This window comes from Podarcis gaigeae, assembly GCF_964106915.1.
Source record: "Podarcis gaigeae genome assembly, chromosome: 11".
NCBI lineage: Eukaryota > Metazoa > Chordata > Lepidosauria > Squamata > Lacertidae > Podarcis > Podarcis gaigeae.
The window spans coordinates 25,940,231-25,958,800 of NC_139687.1; the positions used below are offsets into that span (position 1 = coordinate 25,940,231).

The 18,570-nt window shown below is 38.9% G+C and overlaps 1 protein-coding gene across 16 annotated transcripts in view; it reads right to left on the reverse strand.

Annotated features, from left to right (window-relative positions):
• Nucleotides 1-18,570, reverse strand: part of PAM (peptidylglycine alpha-amidating monooxygenase) — a 131,597-nt gene that overhangs the window by 73,376 nt on the left and 39,651 nt on the right. For all 16 annotated transcript variants that reach the window (XM_083702249.1, XM_083702245.1, XM_083702256.1 and 13 more), the window contains exons 2-4: nucleotides 10,876-11,405; nucleotides 9,481-9,601; nucleotides 2,454-2,511 (exon numbers count right to left, since the gene is read on the reverse strand). In XM_083702249.1, the coding sequence (XP_083558375.1) occupies nucleotides 2,454-2,511; nucleotides 9,481-9,601; nucleotides 10,876-10,967 (271 nt within the window). In that variant the 5' untranslated portion in view covers nucleotides 10,968-11,405. The remainder of the gene's footprint in view (nucleotides 1-2,453; nucleotides 2,512-9,480; nucleotides 9,602-10,875; nucleotides 11,406-18,570) is intronic.

Consider the following 18,570-nt stretch of genomic DNA (forward strand, 5'->3'; position numbering starts at 1 on the left):
TGGACCAGGTGGCATGAAAAATAGAAAGAGTCCCACCATTGTGCAACCTGAAATTTCTTACTGCCAGCATTCTCTATATATTTGCAAGTAACTATTTACTATGATATGAACGTTTTGTATTTTTCTTTTCTCTCTAACTAAATTCTTCAGTAATTTTAATTTGTAACGTTCAGATAGTGCACTCCTTACAAAAGATGTTAAGAACAGTAGTTGTCCTCAAGGACCCATTTGCTTAGCCCTAACTAGATCTTAATAGGAGTGTTTCCAGCCTATAAATAACCCCAAAGAACAATACTGTACAATGTATTTCATGCCGATTTTGTCTTTATAAATAGCAGTTCACAGAACAGTAGACATATCATAAATTAAACACAGTATATACCCTAAAGAATAATTGCTGCAGTGTTTTAATTAACAGAAACTCTAAACACACAATTACTTAAATACTTGGATAGAATAAATTATCTTACAAGATCCAAGTAATAATAAAAAAATCAACTGGCGCAGAAGTCCCAAATTATGTGCTATGAGAGAACTGCTTCTGTGCCATGAAAATAATGATTAAAATCAGATCATTAAAGGATCCCAGGGGCCCAAAGCACCCACCCACAGCTGCTACTCACTATATCTCTACATAAAGTACTACTCTGGAATTCCGTCCTTCCAACTGGAAATAGAATTGCTAATTCTGTCCTATATCTGCATCAAGCATGATTGGATAATATTGAATCATCCCTAATACAAGACACAGGAAAACTACCTATACTCACAAGAAACTGCCTATTATTATTATTATTATTATTATTATTATTATTAATATACCACCCTATACCGGGGGGGGTGTCCTCAGGGGTTTACATGAGCCTTATCCAGGAAAAAAGCCAAAAGGAAGTAGTTTTGGGTACAAGCGTAATCCCAAAATCAATTCTACAAAGGTGGTAGCACTAGCAAAAACTACAGCTCCAAGGAACTGCTGGGATTTGCCATCCTGATGTGTTCAGCAGCACCTTGGACAAGGACAAGATGAAGAGGCAGATCTTTCTCCTCTTATTTCACAGACAATGCACTGCATGTTGGCCAATATAGCTGAGGCTTTTAAATAAAAAGGGAAAAGTTTGGGAAGGGGATTTGAGTGTTTGACAAGGGAAGGGCTGGAAATTCTTAAATCAAAGCCAGAAAAAAATTTGGGACCTTTTATAGCCTGCCTATTCCTTGCAGTGAGCTTCATGAACCTCAAAGGTAATTTCCAGGCGCATGCCCACTACATATTGCTGGCATCTCTAATTTTCTTTAATCCTTCAGTGTCTTACTATGGGAACTCAAACTGAACCTTTGATTTACAAAGCATAAATTCTAAAGGCTGCCTATGACCTAAATTACGCTCTTCAGAGCCCCCAAACCAGAACACAGTAATGTAATTACTAAATATCACACCAAAGAAAGATGTCCCCAAATCATGTCGGCTGAAAGTAGAGATGTCATGTCCTTTGAAAATTGCACTCTCCTTACCTTAACTCAGCCTTTTCCAACCTGGTGTCCTCCAGATGTTTTGGGACTACAAAGCCTATCATCTCTACCTAATGGCCATGCTGGCTGGGGCTCATGGGAAATGTAGTCCCCAAGTTCTAGGGGGCACCAGGGTGTGCAAGGCTGCCTTAAGCCAATGGCAATACGACAGTGATACAATGATAGTGGTTTCCTAATCGCATTTTCAACGTATATGGAAAAAGCCAAACCTTTATCACTCATCAGCTACCTAATACATACACACACAGTTAAAATGTGTTAAGAGCTAACTAATCTCGTTGAAAACAAGTGACGATTTTCTAGGTTCTACCCTTTCATTGTAAATTTCCATTCTACTATTTACACTTACTAGTGAAGGTAACCGTTGGCAAGCAGAATGGAATAAAAAATGAACATTACGGAGCGAACACACTAAACAGATGGTGCTTACTTCAGTGGCCTAGTTACTTAAATTAAACATTGATATAGTGTTGTGGTAGGGCCTGTCATTTGCCTGTCATCTCATCCACGCCTCAACATAAAGCAAGTATATTTTGCAAACAGGTAAGATCTTACTGTACCTAGCGCTTATTGTAAGTGCAAAGAGATTTACAGCTCGTACCAGCAGGTAAATAAACAGCTTGTGCAATGGAGTGGAATTAAGTATCCAGCCACAGACAGAAAGCCAATACTTTACAAATGGGAGCGCTACAGCCCAGCTGCCAGAGGCATCTACATGAAGCTCCTTAAGTACTATTACTCACGAGTCTCTCCAGATACAGTTTGTTATCCCCACCTTAAGTGGTTCCCTCTAGTTTTGCTTCTGCATTAGACATGATGAATGTATTACAGGAATTCTGATGGAGGGAAAATTAAGCTACAGGGGAAGCAACACAAGCCTTTCACCAATTCTGTCCATGATTTTCTGACACTCAGGTGGTACTCACCTACGTAGGCTTCCTCCTCCACTGGTAAACGGACAGACATGCAAAGATAGGTATCAGACTGGAATGACACAACAGAGGAAAAGACATCAGGCATATTTCCCCCCCAAAAAAGTCAAAATTTGCTAATTTCACAAATAGTTCACCTTCCATATATGTATAAATTTCTGGCAACAGGTGACCTTGAAAACAGCTAAAATAACTTTTAGAGTAGAAGTATGCCTATATGATAAACTAATGATAAACTAGCTATAACATACTTTTTACTTCTATATTAGATCGCATATTAGATAATCAGTATTTCTAGAGGGTATGCATTTCTGGCTAGGATAAGAATTTACACAAAGCAAACCAACTATATTAATCAGAAAATGGCTAAAATAGGTAAGCTGAGTCCTCAACGCTCTTCTACATATTGTTCTTTGATACCAGGAGCACATTGGTGAGTCGGCTACTGAGGAATTAATACACACACTCGACAACAGCTTCCAGGCTAAGAGACAAATGTACAGTCTGCAATAGTCATTTTGTGCTATAGCTGTACTCTGGGGCTATTGCAATGGAACACAGCAACTGTATCCTCTAGTGGCAAGCAAATCAAGGATACTATACAGCACATTCTGATATTATTGTGTGGGCTGCTGGGGACAGGGGGCAGCAGAGAAGTACATTAAAAGTGACTAATTAACAAGGAAGTTCCTCGTGTAAGCATTTCCCTGGAAATGAACGGGAGAAAGACAAAGCCATTCTGGATTTTGCCCCAAATGCACTTCTAAGCCCTTGCTAAACCTCTCTACAGATATGCACTTGGATAATACCAGGGGGGGCGGGCGGGGGGAATAATCAAATCAATATTACTTCAAGGTAGAGGACATATTCCCAAGTCACACATCCTCCCCATACCATACTCTTGTTCTCATACAATATTAAACATAATTAAGTAGTTCACTCTGGGTATAGAGAATACCAAGAATGGAAATCCATAACTGTGTCTGTATGCTCCTTACTTCAATTAACATTAATGAAAGTTAATCAAGAGAATGTTTCCCTTAGAAGTAAGCAATGGAAAGTCGGCTGAGACACACATTTGTAATCGTCTTCAGTGCAAATTGGAACATGACAACCCTGTACAGACATCAGTTACTTCACAAGTCCCAGCAGTCACACAATGCCGTGAAATGCAAGATGTGTAGGGCCAGCATGACCCACGTTTTACAAGTGCCTGTGCTAATTTCGTGGCTGCAAGTTGCTACTGTTTCAAAAGCCAAAGCTTTTTAAGAGACAATGGAGCTGAAGTCCACAATTCAAATGCCTTTTTTTTTTTTAAGAAGACACAAACTAATTGAATTCCAGCCATATGTATTTGCCCTTCCAATTTTTTGCAGAAATATTAAACATGAAGCAAGACAACTGTTTGTGTAGGTCATCCTATATACAATACAAGGCATTTGGAATTGAGGAACTATATATGTGAAAGAGAATAAATCAGAGAAAATTTTCCCTTAAACCTTTGGCCCTCCAGATGTTGCTAAACTATAGCTCCCTTCATCTGTGCTTGCTAAGGCTGGTGGGAGTTGTAGCTCAACAACATGTGGAGAGCCAAATGATCTCAATGCCTGCCCAAAATGAAGTTCTTATTTGTTCTGCAGGTTCCAGTTCTATATTCTGGTACTGTATTACCACAGCAAGCTTATCTTCTACATATGTTACAACTTTGCCTCTTTCCCTTGCACCATGATGTCAAGTCCCATTCAACTCCCCATGGACTACAAGAATTAATAAAGTTTTGAACAATGTGGGAAATGTGCAAGAGTATTATTATTAGCAGCACAACAACAGCAGAAGCAGCAAGATGCACTTGCCATTTTCCCCCAGAAATTTAATATATTAAACAAGTTTCCTAGAATTTCTTTGCCACCAGTGATGGACAATCTGGATACAATGACAGATCATAGTTCATTGTTATGAGACCAATCACAGTGAGCTCGGGAACCACAGCCCTGTCCCCCTCTAGTGAGAGTTTTGAACTCCTGAGGAAGAGTTTGGAAGCTTCTACTTCTGTTTTTAGCTAACCAAAGTGAAATGTTATGTCTGAACCCAGACAGACAGTGATAAGTCTTGTGGCTGGTTGAAATAAGCCAACTTTAAACCATAGTTTATGAAGTTCCCTTGTTTTCTCTATCTATATTTAAGATTAATCACAGAGTAGGCAGGGATGGGGTGCAACAATAGACAGTCATTAACTAGTAAGTTCCAATCTCTTCTTTGTGAGTGCATTGGACGAGGCAAGGAGAAGGAAAAACACACAAACCTTAGGCACATGCGTGTTTCTATAACCCAATGTTTATCATTACATTCAAGCTGGCTCATTGATTAAACAAAAAGACACTTATGGTGGACTTTGATATTTGCTTAAATGACTAGCACTAAAATGAAACATATTATATATGACCTCTAACACCTTGCTGGTCTCCACTGTGCCTCATTTCTAAAGGAAACACAAACCCTAAGTAAGCGCGAGGAAACCTGGAATCTCACACCGCTTAGAAATTGGGGTGGTGTATAGCACTATTTCCCCCTCAAAAAGAAGACATTTAATCAAAAGAAGATTTTAAAATTTCCACTCTCTAGATCTGCAGAGGATTCTGAAGCAAGTTACAAATCCCCAAATAATGGGATAATTTCCTAATAATACAGGGCACTCTAATTCTGCCGACTTCATCACTTCAAAGTAAATAATTCACACAGAGAAATAACTTTAATGACTGTACAAGACCCATTGCTCTTTATCTTTCAAGCTGTCAGTGTTTGATAGTCATCTACACTAATGGCTATACTTCTATTAATAAACAAAAATAGACGAGCACTGAAAATGTCAATTGCTCTGCAATCTTCTGTCATTATTTCATATATTAGTCTGCAAGCAAACATATGCAAGCTCAGACATTAATGGTTTGGCAGCACTTGCAAACACACAAAGTGAACCACCTTATTCTTTAACACACTTGCCTGATGAGTTCCTAAATACTTTCCAAACACTGAAAGAAAATAATGAACTACTTAAATTGCCTTTCTCCTACTTTCCTTCCCAAGCATTCAGTGTGAAAGTGTTGTTCATTCATTTTTCCCATACTAAATGCATTAAAACTAATAAAAAGATTAAACCTTTCCAAATTCAAAGCTTCTGGTCTTATGGTTGCTTATGCATGTGAAAGCTGATAAATTTGCAATAATGTTTTTTTTAAGGTCATAATGGAGGCTTGGAGCTCTAGATTCAAACTTGCCCATGCAAAATATCATTACATTGATCTTTGGTCAATGAGAGGTTACAGGTTTGGGGACAAAGAGGATTAATTTGGGCATGATTTTTGTGGCTTAGCAGAAGTAGGCAGCATTTATCCTGTACAGATTTATCCTGTCACTTAGAGGCTGCAGCCAGTCGAGTCTGCTTTTTTTCATAAGTCCTGAATAGCAAGTCACGCTTATGAACAATTTAAATGACAGCAGCCATTTTCATGTACTGCCTCCATATAAATTAAATAGTTATGAAAGGATTCATTTTCCAGTGATGCATGTTCTTCTGTTATTCACCATCCCATTTCCTTGATATCACTTTGAGTAGCTCTGTACAGAGGGTAAAAGATAGCCTCTGTATTATACATTTGAGCAAGATTCAAAATGTAAAATGCAAAGGCCGAGCTTTGAACAGCAAAGATCTGAAGCACAATTAGCGATAGGAGGTTGATGCAAGAATATATTTTTTCCATTCTTACCAGTAAGCATTACTTAAGGCTGCCCTTGTTCTTTATGATATCACAGGCCTTTATGTAAAAAGCCCATTGTTCTAATTAGCCAACCCAGATGAAGAATTTTTCAAGGACTGATTTTTGCACATATGCCATCTGTATTCATACTACAATGAACCCTGCCAGCAGTGCTTAGAATTATTCCAGATGAATGCTACATTATTTCACGCTGTAGTGCAAGTATTTTTTTGCCCACACATAGAGAGCTCTGCTATTCTCAAACAATTTACGCAAGGTAGATTCCTGGAAGTCTTATTTTATTCCTTTAGAATAATTAACCTAACAAATGCCATCACCAAAGACAGCCTGAACATGATAGCAGGTAGGGAAAAACCTCCACGACAGGATGCTGCTTCTTTTTATTAAAAAGGGGCATGTAAACTATGACAGCCGTGTGGTGCTGAGAATGCCTATACACTACAAAGGTTTCCACGCACATTAATCCTAGCATGAAACAAAGTGTTTACCATACCAAACTTTAGGACATACATGTGTTAGGAATCAGGTTATACTGATCTGTGAACAAAAGAACAGGAGAGCATCCTATGGACAGGTGAGAGGAAAGTGTTAAAACTATTGCCTTCCCACAGATGCTTCTCAGCGAATGTTTTTCTCCACTCCTGCAATAAGAAAGTTGATGTGGGTTTTAATCTCCTTTTAGTCTACTGCTATTTTAACTTTTCAGAAGCCGCAGTTCAAGTCACTGGCCCAGTTCAGATATCACATTACAAAACATGGTCTGGAGGACTGAGCACAAGCTAAGGGTTTGCACATTCTCCTTTGTTTGCTGGCTTGATTTAGCAATAATTTGTTCCTAAGGGCTGGTTTGGAGGATCAGAAACATGACATATGAACTGTGCTATTACAATCTACTCCAAGCATGTGAGCATGCTGCAAACTATTCAAGAATGAAAACACATTTATGAAAAAGCTCCCATTATTTTACTTCTCTTATTGTGCAAGATGATCACCATGATGGGTGATGTCACGTGAAATTAATGGAAACTCATTGAAATGAGCTGCACATAAGCATAAGAGTCTCGTTGGAATTTATTCTAAGCCTCTGAGGCTGCCGCTATGGACACACAAACAAATCAATGCCAGTAGAGCAGAACATACATCCGAACTAGAGCTAAATCACAGTCTTTCCAAGCTGCTGTTCCATGGTACAGTACTTTTTGACTTTATAGCCTAGTGGCTAGGATCCCCACCTGCTATACCATAGATACTTTCAGTTGGACAGCACATGGATTTTTCTACACCTGCAGATTCCAACTATTTGTGCGGCTTAATTTCCAGAAGAGGTTTTTTACAGAATATTTTTACTTGAGTCCTACTTGAAGCGTTCTTTCTCTACAGCCAAGAAATTGAAACAGATGGTTCCAATCATAAGTTCCAGGAAATGCTCCCCAATAGCTAAATTACTTGTTTCAGCTTCTATTTGTGCAAGTGCTATCTGCAACAATGAGTCATCTCATCGGCTGCAAAACATCCTATTCTTGTAATGCTTCTGAAGCTCTTAACGCTGCTACTAATTTCATGACTGGCAGTTCTATCTAAACATTATTTAATCTCTTTTTAGCAGGGACTCTGAAATCCTGTAGAGCTTTTTGCCCATCTCCATGATGACTAGGAAAACATATGCAAAGTAAGAGAAATTATGTACATGTAATTGCCATTGTGTATACACAATTTAGCTTTTCTAAGTGTGTTTTTTTTAATCATCTTCACAGTGAATTTTCATAAAAACACATACTCTTATATAGGCCTTTCTGGGTTAGCAATTAAATGGTTATTAGGCTCCAAGACTGACTGCTGGATGTTTGCCAACACTGTAGAGGAGAGATTCAAGGATTTGGGGTAGAGTGCCTAATACGTTTAGGGTAGAGAAGACCTAAAACTGCATCACTGAAGGAAGAGAACTATTTAAACGGCCTGACCTGGTAAGCAAAAACACAGCCAAGTGCCCTGTGGTACCTTAAAGACCAACATATTTATTATGGTATGAGCTTTACCAAAGCCTATTTCACTAGATCCCTAAAATATTATCCTCAATTGCAGACTATATATGATCAGGTGTCATTAATCTAGGATAAGGCATCAAGGTATTTCACTAATACACATGGCAATAGAGAAAGAACAAGGGATTACCTCTAAATCTTTTGTCTTATAAAAGAAGAAAAAACTCTAGTTCCTTATTTAGCTTACAGGGGGCCAAATCTTTGTTCTCAGTAAAATCCTATTGTCATCTGTGTGCAATTTCCCCCAAAACTTTAAATATATTGGAGAGTAATTCAGTTTTATAAAATGGTTAATGAGAGGGATTCCCAGTTGTTTGTTTCTAATGTTACAAAGACATTCACCTATAGACTTCTTAAGAATCCTAAAAAGTTTTAACTACATAAATATTCTGGCATTTACACCAAATTGCATAAATCACATGGACTGTTTTACAGGTGGAGAAATGTTTCAGGATGTATCTTATAGGACGTATCTTATATGACCCTTAAAGCCTTAAACGGCTTTGGCCCTATATACCTGAAGGAGGGTCTCCAACCACATTATCCAAGGACGTTTTAAGCACCAAGGGAGATACTGGCAAGTGCACAGACACCCATGGTAACTGGTTTAGCCACTCCAGCTTTAGACTGTTCAACAAAGAACAAAAGGAAAAATTCCGCACAACTAATTTACTTTATGCAACTAAAATCGTTTCAGATCTACCTTTAAAAGATCAACTTATTTTATTCTGATTGCCTCTAGCTAGTTTAGGGCAGTTCCCTGACTAGACTTCTAGAACATTCTTAGGTTGTTCTACACTTGTGTAAAACCTAAGGATAGGATACCACAAAAATGAATCTGCATGAAGTTGACATTGTTCCAATTCTAACAAGTCTTCACCGGAGAATTCATATTAATATTCCCTCGAAACACTCACTGGTTCTTTGCAGATTATGTTAGTGAGAATCACAGGAAGGCATTTATTCCACAGGGGCCTAGCATATGGTCATCTGAGAAGCCATCAAGCATTCTAAGCAACAGTGAGAACAAGCAGGACAATCCAGCTCTCCATGGACTCTTAACTCAGGGTCATTCTGAAGTTATCACAAGACAGATGTACCGATTGTAAATCTCCACCTGTTAATAAAGTGACGTGGCTACCTTTGTTCCTATTACTACAAGCAAACTAATAAGCTGATCTACATACGGACTTCTGTTCTCACCTGCTTAGGAGTTACGCCCGGCATGCGAATGTCCAATGCAAAATCTGATAAACTTAGAGGAACCAGCTGCCTGTTGCTGCCCAGGCATTCATTAGAATGTGACTTGGCAGAATCTTTATACCTAAAATTAAGAAGAAATATTAAATATGTACCTTTTATTTAAAAGCATTTCACAACTTGTATAACTCATACAGGTGCTCCAATAACTTTTGCTGTAGCTAGAATAATTTGAGAAATCCATGTGTGGAATATATAAAACAGTTTGAAATATTAAGAACTGGCAAATTATTAATAATCATTTCATACACCAGGTCAAATGGTGGCTAACATGTCCCAAGTTTACCGTGTACTGATAGGAAGGAAAGTTGTATTGATGAAACAGGTTCTTTGATATGTTTCAGCCAACTAAGCATCCAAACTAACGTGCCAATTCATACATGTATCCAAGGAAGTCTGCAGGGCTGCCCCCAATTTACAACAAAAAAGCCCATGCAGATCTCTTTACAATGAGACTACCAAGAGGTCACTTCATGGATAACACTTCATGATTGCTTAAGTTAGTTGTAACATACAAACTATGGAATGAATTAATAGATGGGGAAATCCTCAATATGCAAATATACAGCAGAACTCCCAATGCTTAGCTGAATAAGCCTGGGGGGGGGGGGGAACTTCCTGCATTTCTCTTCTTGAACTGTGATTGAAAACAATTGTCTAATCACACATATTTGCATCTTTTGTATGGATACCAAAAAAGTCACGGAAAATTTTGTTCCCTATTATTTGTATAGGAAGAGAATCCAGAAAAAAACCCTCCTGTAAAATATAGTGGGGGAACCCTAGACATGCCTGCTAGTTTCGGGACAGCTAGATATAAGCAGCCTTTGATGCAATGTGAATACTAAATATATCCATGGATTAATATTTGATGTGGCAATTACGGGGACTATGCTGTACATACAACCATATTGTCCTGTGAGCAAATAAAGCAGACTTCCGCTTAAGAAGGTATCCATAAATGCAAGGAGACATCTTCCAGAAGGCTAATCAAACAACTGATAAGTTACCTGATGCACTTTAAAAAGAGATTTCAAAGGACTAATGGAAAGGACATTGTATATAAAAAAGTTACTTACTTACTACAGAGCCTGTCAAGCGCACATTTGAATTTAGATAAAAAAGTTATTGCAAAACAGTATAAGAACGATGATGTAACGTACTGAATATTTCAGTATTAACCAAAACCAATTATAATCACATTTTTTAAAAATAAGCCAGTTATATTTTTAGAATGTTTTTGTTTACTTTGCTGGAAGCTTCACTTTTAAAGCCACAACACAAATCAAGGAAAAGCAGACGGCAACACTAAGCAGCGCACACTGATAAACAACCCACCTCTTAAAGACAGAAAGTGGGCTTCTGAAAGCCAAACAGCTGTTTTGAAAAATAAGGAACAATATTAGCAGGTTGTTAACGAGGCCAGCCATGTTCACCCTGCTGTTCCTGACCCGATTAAGGAAGCAGGGAAAGGGCAGTGCAGCTCTGTCGGCTGTGATCCTGACAATTAGGCGGCAGCACTGCTATCAGTTCGCTACTTCATTATGATGTTCTCCACAGGCATCCTACAGCTTTTGACAGACCATCTGTCCTGGATGGTGGTGTGCTCTAAATCAGTAAGGTGAGGTGATACTGTGCCTTCTTCATTGGAAGCAGGGAGGGAAAGTAGGAAAGGGAGGAGGGCAGGGGAGAGAGTCTTTCCTTTGCTATGTCCAGTAACAGAGCAGAAGCAGAATTCACAGCCGTGGTGCTTTATTCCAGCCTACTGTAAAATCTCCATTTTGGGGGGGGGGGGGGATCAATCCATTCCACAGTGCAAGAGATTCCAAGTGGCACTGCAGAAACCCATGTCGCTCGTCATTCAGGACCTGCAAAAATAGAAACAGATAATGGGTGACTAACACATTACAGCATTAGTTCTCAGCAAATACTTGCTAAAGCTTTTTCGCACATTAGGAGTTTCACAAGCTCTAGCTCAACTCAGAAAAGGTATTGTAAACTTTGTTGACCCTCTCCCCTCTGCCATCCTCACAACACCATGGAACAATTCTCACAAGTATGGTACATATTCTTTGTAACATAAACTGTGAATGCTAGAGGTGATGCTATCAAAAGTAGTTTATCAAACTCCCTAATGCCTTCAAGTGACAGGACTTAGAAAGCTTAAGTGCATTTAGCCATTACCTAGCTTTTCTTCCTCTACTTCAGAGAAGGCAGTATTCAGTGCTGAGTATCATACACAATATTCTTTTACCAGGAATTAAGTAAAGTCCACTTTTTCCATAAAATTTAGAGCAAGTGCAAAGTTTGCTAGCAGAAAATTCAAATGTCTGTGTGTATAGGAAACACACAGTGTCTGACCTTCCAGCTATAGAACAAACGGCATATAAATAAATGTGAATATTAAATAAATAAATAGTAGTTCAAATTTCAATGAACTAAAACAGTGTTCCTCAAACAGTATGCTAGGACCCAACAATGCACCATGGGACACTTTCAGGGGGCCTCAATACCACAGTCTGCCCAGGGTTTCCCACTTGCCAGTCCCATCCTCTAGCCATGTCATATAGCCTTTTGGTTGGACCACTGCCAGCACCAGCATGCTGGGATCTTACATGCTGAGAAGTCATGGCTAGGCGACAGAGATGTTCAGCAGGAGAAGGAAGGTCTCACGCCTCTGAGGTATATTCTGCCTGAAGTGTGGTAAGCTATCACAATGCCTCCAGAGCAAATATTAATATTTACCGTATTTTTCGTCCCATAGGACGCTCCGTCCCATAAGACGCACCTATTTTTGGGGGGGGGGAAATAAAGGAAATTTCCCCCCCCCTTTATTTCCCCCCCAAAACCAGGTTGGGGAAACCGAACCAGGTTGAGGAACAGTGGGATGGCGGCGCTGCGCCTCCTATTCGCAGCCTAGACAGCCCTGCAGGAACTCCCGCAGAGCTGCCTAGGCTGCGGATGTGTTCCTGAAGCCTGGAGAGGGAGAGGGGTCGGTGCGCACCGACCCCTCTCGCTCTCCAAGCTTCAGCAAAAGCCTGCATTCGCCCCATAGGATGCACCCAGATTTCCCCTTCATTTTTGGAGGAGGAAAGTGCGTCCTATAGGGTGAAAAATACGGTAGCATGAAGAAAGTTGAGCTATGAAACACCTTGCCCCAAGGAACATGCTGAGCCAATTAGATCTCAATAGAAAATGATGTCAGTAATTGCCAACGGGTTATGCCAAACTCTGCCTCTACCTGCCACCATTTTGTGGTCCAAGAAATGTTCAACGTTTTTAAGACTGTGATGAATAGCATCATAGTTTTACATTAAACATTTGATAATTATATGCCTGCTGATCAGAATCACAGCACTATTTGTCTTGTAAGCTAATACTGTGAATATGGAAAAGTGAACATGGAGAATGTGTGGTGATTAAGATGATATCCTAAATTTAAAAGTAACATATTGACAAACATAAAATGCAGAAGTGTTAAAAAAACACACCCAGATCTCAGCAAGGTCAAGTTTCATCAAGAGATTTCTGTTTATTATTTATGAATTGCCTCAAGTATTTTGGGCACTATGCTAAACAACTAAGGGAAACACTGTTTACAGAGAGCTTTCAGTCTAGAAATGAAAACTGAGGAACAATAGAATAAAATGGGAACAAGTGAGGATAAAGGATACAACAAGATTACACGGTTGCTTAGGTTCATTATGTGTGCATCTTGATACGGCAGCTTTGCTTTGGGTTAGAATAGATACTCCACAGGAAGACAGCAAATAAGTAGGGGAGACAGAAAAAAGGTCAAGTAGAAAGGCTGGGGAAATGTTTTGACCTATTGGAAGTCAACCTCACTTTTATAGCGGCTGCACATTTCCTTTCCATCGTCAAAGTTTAGCTTGGACCAATTTGCAATTTATTCCTACTTTGCAGAATTGTGTTTTTCCACATCTTAAGCTGTTGGTTGATAGATTGATCAAAAAACCTAAACATTTGCTGCAGATGAGTGGAGGAGCAGGCGAGATTTGACTGGATTGACTCAACAAGTGGCTTTAGATGTTTCTTCTATGGGAGATTTTTTTACATGTTATCGTCTTATTTCCTTAGATTCTAAACAATTGACAGGAAAGCAGCCTATGTGCCCAATAGAAAATTCACAAACACTTTTTAAATATTACATATACAGTGCACAAACAGATTGCATAGAACTCCTGTGTGCTTCCTATTCTACCTATTTAAACATCTGAAGCCCATCAATATTTTGTTGAACCTGGCATGAAGACAGCTTAAAACAGGAGGATGATGGGTTAGTGAAGCATGTATCCCCTGTGTCATGGGACAGAATTTGCTTAGGTAAGCTTGTAAAACCATATGTGACTCTTCTAGAAAAGGGGAATTTGTGTGACTGTCTTAACTGTAGGCAATAGGTGGACTGCTTGGACTTTCATTTGTTTGAAAAATACATACGTACTTTATCTTAAAGAAGGGAATTGTCTTGTAGATTGTGTCAACATGCACACATAATGAAAATGAGAATTTATTTGAGGATTAAGCACTCCAGCAACACCCAAAGGCATATAGAACATTAAGACAATGGAATATGAGTGGCACATCATGCTCAATTCCAATTATAACAATAGTCTCAGCATTACAGGACATAAGTACAGTATCAGTTTACGACTACAGATTTCATTCTGTGCTTCTGGACCAAGTCAACAAATGATTTAACAAACGTCCAATGTCTCAATTTAAACTCCGTTCTTGGCACTTGAAACATGCCCAGCATCCAACACTGAATAGCTAAACCAGAAAGCCTTCATTTATTTACTGTGAAGAATTTCAGTACAGTGGTACCTCGGGTTACAGATGCTTCAGGTTACAGACTCCGCTAACCCAGAAATAGTACCTTGAGTTAAGAACTTTGCTTCAGGATGAGAACAGAAATCGTGCGGCGGCAGCGGCAAGCCCCATTAGCTAAAGTGGTACCTCAGGTTAAGAATGGTTTCAGGTTAAGAACGGATCTCTGGAACGAATTAAGTTCTTAACCCGAGGTACCACTGTATAGACACATCCCCACCACTTACAAAAATTAAGTGACTTTTCCCAATTGACAAAATATGGATATAACCCACAAGAGGTTAACAGCGGAGTCCGATCTGCTTTTATTCTCTATTTTAGATTATTTCACTCCCCACCTGAAACTGGGACTTCCAGAAGTTAAGCAACTTCACCCTTCAGAGGTAGCAATGGTGTGGACATAAAATGCTTAATTTTGACTAGTTTGGACCTATAATGTCTATACCAATACCATCCTGAAGCATGAAGTTCATTAACCTCCCAAAGAAATTAAACATTCCAGATGCCATCCACCTGCAATCTTTTCAACAAGTTGTATCAGCTCTTAACATTTTAACAGCTTTGCATATCCATGTAACAGGAATACGACATTGCCCCTGAACAGTCTTTTAACCAGTCTTCTCATTTCTCACATAATGCTCTTTTCAGGACGACTACTGTACGTCTTTGTGTGTGCAGTAGTTTCCATCTCTACTTACCCATTTCAAAACATACATACTGAAATTCAATGCATGTTTCATTCATGAAGATGAAACAAACATTGCTTTTGAAAGCATGCCTCCCACCTACTGGAACGCTGTAAATCTGTAGACTTCCTTCCTCCAGAGAATTCCAGAGTGCACAGAAAGCATTTAAATGGTTATGGATAATGTAGTAGACTGCTCAGCTAGTCAAAGTATCCTGCCATGTCTTATGCTAAAGCTACTCCATTTTCCCAGCAGGAAATATTCAGGAAATGCTCCATTTAACAAAGAGCACAATAATGATTAACAAGGCAGCAAGATCCCCATGAGATATTACACCTCCAGATGTCCATAATAAAAAGAAAAAACCATCAATGAAATTACACAAATAGAGAATAATAAAGGGAAGCAAAAAAATAAAGGGAAATGTACTTTTTCTACTGGCAAAGTGCTTCTAAAGGGTCACACACTTTTGCACAGAAAAAGAAATGCAGTCTAGATGTCTGCTATGCTTTATCTTTGCATATTTAAAGTTTTCTAAAACAGCACATCTACTATCAGCATGGACAACTGCAAAGACTGCTAGCATACTTACAAAACACTAATCTTAGATTAATCATCTATTATTAGTATCAAACTACTTTCCTGTATTTTTTAAGCTTGTCTCATGGTTAACCTTCTGTTGACAATAAATAAATATGCATGTATACTTCTTTAATACAAGACTTACATTTGCATTACAAAACTGATCAAAAGAAGTCCTTTTTTGTGGTGGCCCCCAAGCTCTAACATAGTTAGCCAGTATGATGCAACTGCCCAGAGACTGGCTCCTTCAAATGAATTGTTAAGGCCTTTCTCTTCAGACAAGCTTTTAATGATTCGGGTATTGCTTAAATGCTGAATGTCAGTTTTTAATCTACAACTGCTGTTCCTGAAACTTTATTGCCATTTTATTTTTTCTTTAAATGCAACCCCCTTTTGGAGCTATTGTTGAAAAGTAGGCTATAATTTCACCAAATAATAAAAATGCACTGCCAATGTGAACATTTATAATACAATGAAAGCACGGGCTGGGAAAGATTTTCACTAGAGTAAAAGTGGTTAAGAACAGAACAAACATTTTTTTAGAATCATTCCTGCCATGCTGAAATACATTCACAGCACTTGTTTGCAGAGGGGCTGTGCTTAAGTTGTATTCTTTGAATTCTCTATATAAAAATATGCGCCAGAAATTAGAATAAAGAGCCACAAGAAAGCAAACTGCAAAGCTAATGGGAAAGAAACCACTGGTCTGACACAATGATCCCTGACTAAGATAAGGGGAAAGACAGAACATGAAGGCACAACTATGAATGCTAATACCACATATACTTTCTCGTTACTAATCTGCAGTACTGTCAGATGCTACTATTGGAAACATTTCCTTAAACAGAAGCCAAAACAAATTTTCCGGCATAGTCAAACTATCATTTTCCTTTTTTATTATTTTATTAAGCTATGTTTTTATACTGTAAACTGCCCTGTGATCCTTGGGTGAAGGGTGGTATAATAAATAAGATAATAAGGCTCGGAAAGAAGTGGGCAGACAAATGAGATAATAGCAGGCCTATGCATTTCCTTTAGAAGGTTCATCTTTGAAGATGACCTTTGGAGACTGCTTGGAAACTTCAGCAAATGCACAAAGAAGCTTCCCAATTGCTTGGAGGGGTGTGTGTGCAGGAAATCAGAGCATATAAACACTAGTTCTGTACCAGCTGCACTGACTGAAAGTGTGTTCCAAGGCTAGTTTAAAGTGCTCTCTATCTAAAATCCTAAATGGACCAAGCAGATTATTTGAAAGACAGCTCACACCTATAAGAGCCTGCTCAGGCTTTAAGACCGGCCATGGAGGTCCTAATCAGAGCATAGTTGTACCTTGGATCCCGAATGCCTTGGTACCCAGACATTTTGGCTCCCGAACGCCACAAATCCAGAAGTGTGTGTTCTGGTTTGCAAACGTTCTTTGGAACCTGAATGTCTGACAGGGCTTCAGTGGCTTCCGATTGGCTGCAGGAAGTTCGTGCAGCCAATGAGAAGCCACGCTTTGGTTTCCAAACATTTTGTGTTTTTTTTAAAAAAATAATTTTTATTAAGATTTTCCAAATTAAAACAAATTAAATCCAATTTATACACTTCTTCCAATAACCAGGACTTCCCCCTCCCCCCTCTTGTGTTCCAAATCTTCTAAATAAACAATTAAATTCAACAAGTTCTTATCCCCAAATTACACTCATCGTCAATAACCCAATTTTTTCAAATTCCCATCCCCTAAGATCTGTCTTCCCTTCCACGAGTTCCCCCCTTTCAGATATAGTGCAGATGAAAAGAAAATACAAAAAGAAAGAAAAAATAATTTTACAGCCTCTGGATTCCAAATTTCCCTCCCCTCTTTCCCTGTTGCGTTCCTTATATCCCTCCAATTCTAATATCTTCCTGGTGTTCCCACATTTCACTAAACCCATATCTCTCTGATTCTTTACCAGTCATTTTTAATCACAAGTGTCCAATCTTAGAAGGAGTCTATCTCGAAAAGGGGCTCATTTCTTCTATCCAGATTTTTGTATCCAGGAGTAAAAACTCCAATTTTATTTCCATAAGCTTGTCAAATCTGGATATCCCAAATGTCCCCACTTCCAGTTCTGTCCAGTTCTTGTTGTTTCCTTATTCTTGTCGGTCACTCTCCTCCTTTTTGTTTCCCTGTTCTCCCGCAGAAAGGTTCTTTTTCCAAAAGCTTCTAATTCCTCTGCAGAGACTTGTTATTCAGGAGCAAAACATTACGTCATGTCCCTTTCATTTTCCAACAGATAAATCCATTGTTTCTTGTAGAATGTAGACCTCTGTAGACAAAATAATGTTCCATTTCTGCAGTTTCCCAGGAGGTTGAAAGTTCTGTTCAACTGTTCAAGTTTCCTAGCAAAAACACATGCAATATCCCTCAGCTCCTCTAGATGGATTACAGTAACTGAGTTCCCTTCCAGATCACATCCACCAGTCCAAATAGCTTGTTTGTATCCAATTTATATCCAAATGTAACTGGCAAAGTCCTCAAAACACCGTCTCTATTTTGTTCTTCCGTTTTGACAGCTCTTTGACAGCTGTCAAGACCTCCATTACTCTTCTCCAGGTATTCTCGCAGATCGCTCCAGGGATTCCGGGGGGGGGGGGTTGCTTTTTAATGCAAATTCTCCTTTTCTCCTCCAGCTCAAACTTATAATTTTCCCTCGCGAAGTTGTTAGCTCATCAAGATAGGGTTACACTCGATCTTAGTTGTCAAGTCCTTTGTTTTGTCTTTCTACAATAAAGGGGGGGCTGACTTCCTTTTTCCACCTCCCCCGTTCGCATCAAATTTTAAAAATTTATCCCTCTTTTTAATCCATAGTCCAATTACTCACGGGTTTTTCTTTTGGATCCAAATTTTCAATAGAAGAAGCTAGCGCTCTCCACAGAATGGCATGCGGCTTCG